Source organism: Schistocerca nitens, chromosome 3 (genome assembly GCF_023898315.1).
Source record: "Schistocerca nitens isolate TAMUIC-IGC-003100 chromosome 3, iqSchNite1.1, whole genome shotgun sequence".
Taxonomy (NCBI): domain Eukaryota; kingdom Metazoa; phylum Arthropoda; class Insecta; order Orthoptera; family Acrididae; genus Schistocerca; species Schistocerca nitens.
The window spans coordinates 836117042-836129258 of record NC_064616.1 but is presented as its reverse complement, the minus strand read 5'-3'; the positions used below and the strand labels follow the sequence as shown (position 1 = coordinate 836129258).

Below are 12217 nucleotides of genomic sequence, written 5' to 3'. Positions count from 1 at the left end.
ATATATATTCCTTACTGTCGTTTCTTGTTAACAAAATTAGCTTATTCCCAACAATTAGCAGTTTTCACTCGGTTAATAGTAGGCAGAAATCCAATCTGCATTTGGATCGGACTTCCTTAACTCTTGTGCAGAAAGGTGTGGAGTATACTGCTGCATCCATTTTCAATAAGCTACCACAAGAATTCAAGAATCACAGCAGTAATCCATGCACTTTCAAATCAAAACTGAAGAGATTCCTCAGGGGTCACTCCTCCTATTCTGTCAAGGAGCTCCTTGAAAAATTAACCTGATTCCTATATTATATTGTTGATTGTGTTTACTTAAACTTATGACTTGACTTTTTCTGGGTTCATAAACCTTTTATTTTAACTGTTATTACTTTTATGTTGTAATTTCATGTACTGACATGTTCCATGACCTTCGATATTTGCTCCTCAATTTGGTCCTACGGAACTTGATATGTAAAATAAAAATAAAAAAAAGCATCTGAATGTGAGCAGTGTCTGGCCCTGGGGTGGAGGATTGGGATGAAGTGAGAGCATGATCTAGCTCCCTCATAGTAAAGAAGGCATTTCAGCACTCACGGTTCTGAGAAGAGAAGGATATTGCCCAAGACTCCTCTGCATATTTCTGATGGAGGATGGCAGAGTGATAGTGGGAGGAGCTCAAAATCTCCCCAAAAAGATGGCCCAAGGTGTTGAAGAAAGGAATACGGACCACGATGACATGATCTGCTACTGTCAGGCCAGAAATTGGGGAATGGATCTCGGTCCCAGAGAGCCATTGGAGGTTGGCCCCCACAGTGGAAAAGGGTGTAGAACTGTTAAAAGAACTAGTGAATGAAATCCAGCAGGCTTTTTTCCTATCCTGAAGAATGTGATGACATTGTGATCACAACTGTTTGTAATGAATCCAGTTTGCTATCATAGGATTATGGTTAAAAACATAGATAGCACATCTCAATTTGCAAATTGCATCACAGCATGCTTCAGTCCACCAAGGGACTGGGACACAGTGTGGTAAAGAGGAAGTGTGAGGAATGGACCATTCTGTGATGGTAAGGATAACATTTGTAAGATACTCCACCTGGTCATCAAAACTGTGGAAATGTTTTTCATTGAAGGTCACCAGCAAGGAGTAAAGCCTTGGCCTTTGTTAGCTGCCATTTGTGTGTGCACATAGGAGGGGTAGGAGTCAGCAAATGGATAGCACATGGAAAATGGTCACTTGAGCGTGTGTCAGAGAGAACTGACCACTCAAGATGATGGGCAAGCTGGGCAGTGCACAATGAGACGTCAAAATGGGAATAGGTGTGTGAGAAGTCTGAGAGGAAGGTGGGTGCTCCAGTGTGACAGGTCCTGGGAGAACCCCAAAGGGGATGGTGTGCGTTGAAGTCACCAAGCAGCAGAAATGGGTGAGGTAGCTGCCTAATTAGCTATAGGAAGTCTGTCTGGTGTCATCGAATGATGGAGGGATGTAAATGGTACAAAGGGAAAAGGTCCAGTGAGGAAGGAAAAGGGTGAACAGCAACAGCTTGAAGGTGGGTAGTCAGGTACATGGACTATGAATGTTGTCTCGTATGAGCAGCGTGACCCACTATGAGATGGAATGCTATCATTAGAGAACGGTCGAAATGGACCAGGAAGAAATTGTGAGAGCTCAAAGTGGTTGTGAGGATGCAATTTTGTTTCCTGAAGGCAGAGAACAAGTGGACACAGTGACTCTATGAGCAGCCATAAATCCTCTTTGTTGGATCAAAGGCCATGAGCATTCCAATGGAGGAGAGTCATGACAAGGAAAAAATGAAGGGGTGCCACCTAGGTGGGTGCTGAGTGTCAGCCTTCGAAGACTCACTGCTATGGGGCACAGAGGCAGGAGGATCCTGCTCCATGAGGTTGACAGAAGAATCAGGATCCTCCTTTCATCGGCCTGCAGATTCCGGGGAAGAAAACTGGTTGGTGGTGAGCACTGGCCACACAGAGGTTGGCTTGGCAAGGGTATCATGTGGCAACACTGTCGAAGAGGATCGAATGTTGGTTGGCTGGAGGGACATAGGAAGTCTTCGTGGGAGTATTCCTTCTGTCTTTTCTGGACTGCTGGTTGTGTAGCTAGTGACTTCACAATGTGAGCTGAAGGTTTGGTGGTGTGTGCACAGCTGGAGGAGGAGTTGGGGATACAACCATGATGTTGGGTGATTTCACAACCATGGTGCTAAATTTGAGGTTGCATGTCTGCGTTGTTATTTCCTTCGTGGAGTGAGAAGTGGCACTTCACCCAGATCTCCTGGACAGCCTGCTCAGCGAGATACATGGGCCAATCACAGGAGGCGGTGGCATGGTCGACATTGCAATTGATGCAATGGGGAGAAGGACAATTGCCCTCATGAGCATCCCTACCACAGGTTACACATTTGGCTGGGTGTCGACAGGACTTTGAGAGGTGCTTGTAATGATGACACTGGTAGCAACACATCAGATTCGGATTATATGGGCTTACTGCAATAACTTCATAACTCGTTTTGATCTTTGACAGACAAAACACTCTATCAAAAGTGAGGAAGAGAGTGCATGTGGGTGCTAAGGAGGCATCTACTTTTGTCACCACCTGATGGACAGCAATGACACCCTGATTAGAGAGGTATGTTAGGATTTCTGCCTTGGTCAGGCCATCGAGCAGCCTATTGTAAATAACACCGTGGGAAGAATTTAGCACTCAATGAGCCTCGGCATGAGCAGGATAGCCATGGAGGAGTGAAGCTGCAAGCAGTTGTTGTGCTTGAGAATCAGGAGTAGTTTCCAAAAGCAAAGTACCATTGCATAAACAAGAGCAGGATTTCACAGGGCCAGCAACTGCATCAACACTTTTCTGAATAATGAATGGATTTACCATAGTGAAGGAATGACCATCTTTAGTACATGAAACCATGAGGAACCTTGGTGCAGCTGGGAGGGTCTTTGAATCGTTAGTCTCATTCCATTTATGTTTCATAGCCATTGACTGTGAAGATGACTGGCTCATCGTGAGAAAATCCTCATGATTGCCAGTGTCTCCAATAGCACATCCCTTCCAACTGGGGGCCCCCTTCAGAAGGGGGTGCACCAACCTTAGGTGATTGTTCACACCAGAGGTCACACCTCCTGAACACTTGACAGAGGAACCAATCAGCAATTTGGGAAGGTAGCAGCTCAGGCAATCACCCCTCCCTGGGCCTGGCCTGTACCAGTTATCTGTTATTCATCACAGACATGGGGAAGCCTTCAAGAGCGCACAGGGAGGAAGAAGAAAAAGAGAAATCTCAAACGCCAAAGTGGAGGAAGGACAGCAGAAGGTGAACAAAGAAAGAAAAAAAGGAATGAAAAACAGTGGAGAGTATTCTGATACTGGCTACGAAAAATGCAGAATACATTTCCAAAAACAGCCAGACATGTTCCACAAAGACTGGGGCTCCGTGGTAGCCAAGCATGAACCCACCGAAGAGCGGCAAGCCCTCTGGGTGGGTACTAGTTGTGAATTTATATATACTGATGTAGATGACATTTCAAATGTCAGCAAGTATGACACTGCTCATGTCTTTCAGAACCCCCTGAAAAATGGAGGATCTGAAAGAAGAGAACTGCAACTGTTTTTTTCCAGAAAATGTTTTTAATAAATTTCAGAATGTAGTGTAGGAACTCACTCAGAAAATAATCATTGTAATCTGTAACAATGCAGTTAATTTTATAAGTTTATATGTGATTATTTTGTATTTTTATATGTGAAAGTTGTACATTTCCCAACCCTCCCATGCCACTGTCCCAAGCCATACTCTGTGGGGCTTGGGACAGAATTCAGGGCAACAAAAATTTGTTTATAGTTTCCACTTTGTTTTGTAAAAAATAAAGAAATTGTTTAGGTTAGAAATAACTAAAGAACAATATCTAGAATAAAAAGATTTGAAAACAGTTAAAAGACTTGCCTCAAATAGATTAAAAGAAAAAGTGTTCCAACTCCCCACCTGTCCTATCCTCCCCTACGATTTATCTGCAAATATAATTAGTATATATTTTAACACTGTTTGAACTAGGAGATAGTTATTACAATGTAATAATTGTGCTTCATAATATATGGACTATAAGTAAGGGAGTGCATTATATCACTTAACATTCTTTACACACATGCATATAAATATCAGTTCTGTAAGGGTCCATGGACATAGGAATCATGTTTGGTTTTTCAGTAACTCCAGGAGGTAGTGCAGAACTAGTTTTGCAATGGTACTTGGAAAAATCAAACAGAACCATAGGTTAAAAATTTACTCTCAATATTTTTCAAATTCTTAAAGAGAAAAACATACCTGAAATTGTAACATTGATGAAAATATTTCCACCCACTTGTCCCATGTATTGTGCTAGGCCATAGAAGCACAAACCACAAACAAACCAATTGAAGTACATGCACAGCGTCTTCATTCTCATGTTTGGTGTTCTAAAGAGGTCCAATATATTTCCCTTTTCCTCAACATCTTTCTTTTCCTTTAAAAAAACATTTAAGTAGTTAAAATAGTTGTTGTGTATAATTATTAGCACTTTATTGGAAAAAAGTTCTTACAGTGGCTGAGACAGTAGTCTTGATGATCTGAGAAACATCTACATTTTTTAAATTGTTCTTAGCAGCTGCTTTTTCCAATATTGCACCAGCTTCCTTTGTACGACCAACAGCAAGAAGCCATCGAGGTGACTCTGGAAGCACACTACAGGAATCATATGGACATTAAACATTGGTAGCAACATATCATGATGAGTACAAGGTTACTGATTTATAATGTTATATATTAATCTGTTGTGGTATCTAATACTCTATAAATGGTCAGAATGCAGTGACAAACACAAACAAACCATGTACACATCACCAGTAAACTGACACACTCCCTATTAAATTTATAGAAACCTTCAATGCGATATAAAAATAACTAAGTACATGAGTTGTCAACTGCTCTTTAACAGTGGGCTTAAAATGTATGCTGCAACAGTGACAATCAGAGTTGTCTCTTGTTTTGAGTAGCAAGACATTTTCAAAGGTGCAGAACTGATATTCAATTAAGAGAAATGGTTTGAAGCTATGGTATGACATGACACAAATAAATACAACCTAACAAGCCTCAGGATCATAAGTAATGGGTGTCTTATCGTGCCAAATGACGAGTTACTCCGTAACAGACTGTGATGAAAGTGTGCAGAGGAGTATAACTGCAATAAACAGTATTCTTGTTTTATGCATGCATTGCTAATTTTTTTTCATGATTTGGTGTGGAACTGAGTTAGGACTCTTAAGGCTGAGCCGGATAGTGCCAGGGAGAAAATTTGCCTTACTACCTAACAGATACTGAGAAGTCTGAGACAGGTTTAGGAATAACTGTGTCTCAGTTAAAAGAGTTGTATTGGGTGAGGTATATATAGAAAGAGATGCTAATATCAAATTCAATTTTTATTCCAGAGTGAATGTGTGTATGTATTTGAAAGTAGCTTTCCTAAAGAGTTACCCAGAAAATCCATTAAAAAAGCAAGTCATGGATAACTGAGGGTATTAAAATCTTATGTAAGAGGAAGAGGGAAATATACATAAAGAGCAGAGTAAGTCAAGATCTGACATTACATTCATACTACAAAAAAAATACTGTTGTATTTCATGGAAAGTCTCCTGAAGTATGCATGTCCCGACATAATAATGCAGTTAAGATTAAAACTGCATGGGATATTGTCAGATGGGAAACAGGACAGCCAGTCACTGCCCAAGATACTGTAATAATTTAAGTAAATGACAATGTTGTGACTAATAATTCACAAGCTGGAAGTACTTTTAACAATCCCTTTTTAAATGTAGCAGTGAAAATAGATTAAATTTATCAGTTGATGAGGCAAGAGAATATATTAAAAATGTCATTCAACTAAGCCTTAAGCTCAACATGTAGCATCAACATCCTTCACTGAAATTAATACAGTTATAAAAATTATAAAAAACAAATATCATGTGGGGATGATGGAATGTCTAACATAATTCTGAAAAGTTATTTCAACTTAATAAGTAATGTCGTTAATGATATATGGAATGCATCACTGGCACAGGGAATTTTTCCAGACAGGTTAAAAAACACAAATGTTAAACCACTTCATAAGAAAGGTAACAAGATGGACTGAAATAATTATAGTAATAACAAGAAGTCACACACTTAAGTGGAAACTATTTACTTATCATATCATATTTCAAATTCCAGAATGGTTGCTCAACTGAGAATGCTAGTTATAAATTTACTCATCAAATAGTACAAGCCTTAAATAATAATATATCACCACTTAAAGTTCTTTTGATCTTTTCAAGGCATTTGGTTATGTAGATCATGCTACACTCTTATGAAAATTTACATTTTATGTAATTGATGGTTTTACACACAACTGGTTTGAATCATACTTAAAAAATGGAATAAAAAAAGCTGTGCTGAATAATTTCAACAATGTTTGAAAGATAGAAAATTTTAGAGACTTGGGAGAAATCACAAAGTGAGTCCAACAGTGTCCAATCTGGGGTCCACTGCCATTCCTTATGTAAGTGAATGGTCTTCCACTTAACATTCAACAAGCAGAATTGGTACTTTTTGCAGGCAATAATAGTTTTTGTATGAATTACATTACAGAGAAAGTAACAGAAGATAATTTTTCAACAGCAGAAGTTGGCTCTCCAGAGAGCACAGTTGATCAGAGGTTTTGTGAAGGACCACCTATGTCAATGAATAAAAATGCAATTAAAAGTATAAAGGCATATCTATTACATAAGCCATGTAGCATGCCGAATGAACTTTAGATCCAAGCAAAACACACAATAAGCACCTGAGGATGATGGTCTCACACACGGGTGTGAGCAGAGCTCCAAATTTACAAATTTTTTTTTTCCACGGCTGACTGGGGTTCTGTGATTTGGAGTCAAGTGGAGTGTCTCAGCTAAAGGCTTCATTGACTCTGTGACAGTCTTGGCTACAGATTTTTAGACCAGCATTACTGGGTGCAGATTTGTAGGACTGCCCTTGACAGATCAGGTGGTTTTTTAAAGTTAGGCAGAGGTTTGAGGTACTGTGATGAACACTCACCAGTCAATGTGCAGAAAGGGAAGTCAGACCATGTTGAGAGTAGACACTTCGTGTCAAAATTTTAATAGTGAATTGCTGAAGTAATTATAACGAAGTTCCCAATTTACTGCCCTCCAGGGAAGTTATCATACTCAGATTGATCTTGAGATTGAGAGATAGCTGAAACCTGAAGTACAAAGCTCTGAGATATTTAGTGAGTTATGGAATGTATACCAGAAAGACAGATTAGATGTCATAGGAGGTGTACTGTTCATTACAGTTGACAAAAGTATTGTCTCTATTGAGGTCAAAGTTGAGTGCGACAGCAAAATTTTCTGATTGCTTACAACAGGTCCAGGTGAAATCAAGTTAATTGTTGGATTTTTTAGTGGCCACCCCATTTTTCTGTGACAGTTCTAGGGTCATTCAAAGAAAGTCTACTAGTAGGAGGTAACTAACCTACAAAATGTAGATTGGGACATCTATGGACTCACCACGGATAGTACAGGCAGGCAGTCTTGTAAATTGCTTTTAAACACATTTTCTGAAAACTGTCTCGAGCAGTTAGTTCAGCAGCCCACATGCAATGAAAATATTTTAGACCCTATAGCTACAAATAGGGCAGGCCTTATCGATAGTATCAGTGTAGGGAGGGAGATTAGTGATCATGATGTCAGTACATCAACCCCATGACTACAAAATTTCATGAATCAGTCAGGTTAGGAGATTATTTCTGCAAGAAAGAGCAGTTACATAATTCTTAGCAACTCACTTAGACAGTGAACTGACATTGGTTAGTTCCAGTAAGATGGATGTGAAAGAATCATAAGCAAAGTTTAAACAAATTGCAAATCATGGTCTGGCAAACTATGTGCCTAGTAAGTGGATTAAGGATGGGAACATGAAATTCAGAATATACTGAGGAAGCAAAGATTGTTGAACTGTCAGTTCAAAAGAGAATGTGCAAATGACAAAATGCAAAGTTTAGTGGAGATATGTGAATCTGAGGAAAGATTTATGCCAAAGCATACAATAACTACCACCATCAAACCTTAGCAAAATATCTGGCTGAGAAAATTCTGATACTATGTAAAATTGCTAAGCAGGTGTATGGCTTCCATCCCATCACTCCTTGACCAGTCTGGCATGGCAGTTGAAGACAGTAAAACAAATGTTTAAGTTTTAAATTTCAACACTTGAGAAACCATTCAAGAAATCATTTGACAATCACACAGGCTACCGAATGGACAGCACAGTAGTAGGCATCCCTGGCATATAAAAACCACTGGAATAGTTGAAAACAAGTAAGTTGCCAGGTTCAGATGGAATCCCAGTTCAGTTTTACACAGTGTACTCTATGACATTGGCCCCTTACTTAGTTTTCATTTATTCTTCATCTCTTGCACAGCGACTGAAAAAAGGCACGGGTAAAGGAATGGACCCACAAAATTACAGATTAATAACCTTAACATCAGTTTGCTGAAGAATTCTTGAACATATTCCGAGTTCGAATATGAAAAATGTCCTTCAGACTGAAAGTTTCAGTCCATGAATCAGCATGGTTTTAGAAAGCACCACTCATGCAAAACTCTGCTTGCTCTTTTCTCATATGATATTCTGTGAACTATGAATGAAGGGCAATAGGTAGATTCCTTATCTCTAGCTTTCCAGAAAGAATTTGACACAGTGTCCCACTCCAGACGTAACAGTGGTACCAGCATACAGAACAGGTTACCAGATATGTGAGTTGCTCTAAGACTTCTTAAGTAATAGAACCCAGTATGTTGGCCTCAACAGTGAGTGTTCTTTGGAGGTAAGGGTATTGTCAGGAGGGATTCAGGGAAGTGTAATAGGACTGCTATTATTTTCTATATACATAAATTATCTGGCAGAGGGATGGGCAGCTGATGATGCTGTGGTGCATGGGAAGGTATCACAGTACAGTGGCTGTAGGAAGACAGAGTAGGAAAAACAAACCCATAATATTTGGATATAGCATTAGTAGTGTCCTGATTCACACAGTCACACCCTTCAAATATCTGTGGGTAATGTTGTGAAGTGATATGAAATGGAACGAGCATGTTAGGATTGTGATAGGGAAGGCGAATGGTTGACATTGGTTTTCTGGGAGAATTTTGGGTAAGTGCGGTTCATCTGTAAAGGAGACCACATATATGATGGTAGTGTGACCTACTGACTACTGCTTAGGCGTCTCGGATCTATGCAAGGCCAGATTAAAAGAAAACATAGATGCAGTTCAGAGGCAGGCTGCTAGATTTGTGACCATTAGGTTTGAACAACATGCAAATTTTACAGAGAAGCTTTGGGAACCCAAATGGGAATCCTAGAGGGAAGACAACATTCTTTTTGAGGAACACTAGTAAGAAAATTTAGAGAACCAGTATTTGAAGCTAACAGCAGAACAATTCTAGTGCTACAAACATACATTTCACATAATGACCATGAAGATAAGATATGAAAAATTTGGGCTCATATGTAGGTATATAGACAATCACTTTTCCTTTGCTCTATTTGCAAGTGGAACAGGAGAGGAAATGACTAGTAGAGGTACAAGGGACCCTCTGACATGCACCATACAGTGGCTTGCGGAGTATGGACGTAGATGTAGGTGAGTTGCACCCTTTACATATCATCAACTTTGAAACTGCAGCAAGTTTGTATCATTTTGACTGTCAAGAATGAAAGTACACTTAATAGAGAATAAGAAGACATCTAGCCACAATGGTCAACTTTGTTCTTGTCTGCAGCTAAGTGCTGGCCATTCATTCTGGTGAACGATTGGTTGGTTGTTGTACAAACATAAAAAGCCATGCATAATTTGCATCAGAGCTAGTGTATGACATGGCTGCTTTCACAGATGTCGCAAACAGTGATGGGGTACAGTAAGCATGTGACAGGACTGGAGCAGGAAGTGCTGGGTGGGTGCATTGGGAAGGTCTTACACGGGGTCTTCTACAGGTATATAATCATGTGGCAGGACATTGGGAATGGCATAGGGATGGACCAGGATGTTGTCTAGTCTGGGTGAACAACAGAATACTAATTTAGGAATGGTGTGAAGGATCTTGGGTAGGACGTCCCACATTTCCAGGCATAATGATAGATAGGCAAATCCCTGGCAGAGGATATTGTTCAATTGTTCCAATCCAGTACGATATTGTGTGATGATGGGGCACTCTTTTGTAACTGATTCTTGATGATGGCTGGAAGATTGGAGGTGTGTGAGGATATGGCATGGGAAATCTGGTTGCAGACTAGATTTTTTTTTTTTTTTTTAGGGTGGGGGTGCACGCCATCTCTGGGTTATCAAACCGTATGGGAGCAATTTTTTTGGTGTGAAACATATGACAGGTTTCTAAAAGTAGGTACTGTGTCATCATTACAACCACATCTGCATTTAATATGGGCAGAGGTGGGGATAGAGGGTGTCTTGACTCTGAGTCCTGATCACGAAGATTATATCAATAAATATGAATCAGACAAGACATTTGGGGTTTGAGAGGCTGGGAAGGTTTCCGCTCAATGACCCATAAAAAGGCTGACATAGGAGGGTGTCATGTGGGTGTCCATCAATGTACCATGTTTTTGTTTAGATACCCTCCCATCAAAGGAGGAATAGTAGAATGTCAGAATATAGTCGGTAAGGTGCATGAGGAATTAGGCAGTGAGTCTGGAGTCTGAGGGACTTTGGAAGAGATGAGGGAGTTTGGGAGAGGTAGTATTTCATAGAAGCAAGGCCATGGGCATGAGAGATGTTTGTGTATAGAAGTGCATCAACAGTAATGAGTAGGAATCCAAGAGGTACAGGGGAGGAGATGTTGAAGAGTTGGTGAAGAGACTGGTCAGTACCTTTAATGTGAGAGCCTAGGTTTTGGGGAAACTGGTTAGAGCTGTTGGTCAAGAGGAGTGCAAATTCTTTCAACAGGAGCACACTAACCAGCTTCAATGGGGCATCCAGGATTGTTGGTTTTGTGACTTTTGGGAAGCATGTGGGTGTGTGGCATGTTGTTGGGATGAAGAGGGAAATGGCCTCAGGGGAGAGGCTCTGGGATGAGCCTAATGACTTCATTAGGGATTAGAGGTTATATTGGTCTCATCGGATGGGATCACTACGGCTGAGCTTTTATGTGGAGCAGTCAGTTGGGAGAAGTCTTCTGTCAGGTAGTGACTGCAGTTCATCATGAGAGTGTTGGATCCTTTTCTGCAGAGAGGATGATTAGGTCAGGATTTGTTTTGATATCTTCAGATTCCACCAGACCCTATCCATCACTAGCTGGGTATTACAGAAACACATCTGCATGGAACAAGCATCCCAGAACCATCTCTGGTCCCTCCTAAAGATATTGCTACTGTGTAATATTACACACACACAACACATCACCAAAATTGAAACCATTGTCCTCCAACACCTGGAAGATCATTCCAGACAACATCTCCATAAATTGTCCAACCTGTTTACATCCTGTCCCACCTTGGAGCACCATTACCCATGAACACTACTGTACACACAGTGAACCTCCTTGTGAAACACTCATAGCCCCCAGACCCTGCATAGCTGACCTATTCAATTTCAACATCATCCAAAACTTCCTCCCAACACTCCATGAAGCTCAGAACTCAAAGGAATCCAAAACACTGTTAATCTTTCAATCAAAAACCTCAATCCATCAGAAGTTTCACTCCTATCCAAAGGCCTCAACTTCAGCCCCACAGCCAACTTTAACCATGTTGGACTTGTCAAGGAACTATTCCCCTCCTCCCAATCTACACAGTGGAAACACTTCTTTGCCACCAATCATTCCAATTGAAGTCAACCTTATCTCAACATTAAACCTTATCTCTCCCAGTTCATACCACCATCCAACCATGATTTTTCCCCTCCTGACCTAACCATAATTTGTTCACCCTCCAGGAATTCCCTACCTCCAACTTGGTCTCACCATCCTTCCCTAGTTTGCTTTCTAACAACACTAACTTCTCAGCAGAAGAAAGGACAGCCATTCACTATCTCAAAAAAGATCCTGATGTAATCATCTTCCCTACAGACAAAGAGCCCACCACTGTCATGATGAAGGGCAGTGACTACCTGACAGAAGAATT

General features: G+C 40.4%; 1 protein-coding gene across 1 annotated transcript in view; it reads right to left on the bottom strand.

Annotated features, from left to right (window-relative positions):
* LOC126249783 (organic cation transporter protein-like) overlaps window positions 1-12217 on the bottom strand; it is a 405395-nt gene that overhangs the window by 62308 nt on the left and 330870 nt on the right. The window contains exons 6-7 of the mRNA XM_049951466.1: window positions 4588-4729; window positions 4334-4511 (exon numbers count right to left, since the gene is read on the bottom strand). Coding sequence (XP_049807423.1) covers window positions 4334-4511; window positions 4588-4729 — 320 coding nt within the window. The remainder of the gene's footprint in view (window positions 1-4333; window positions 4512-4587; window positions 4730-12217) is intronic.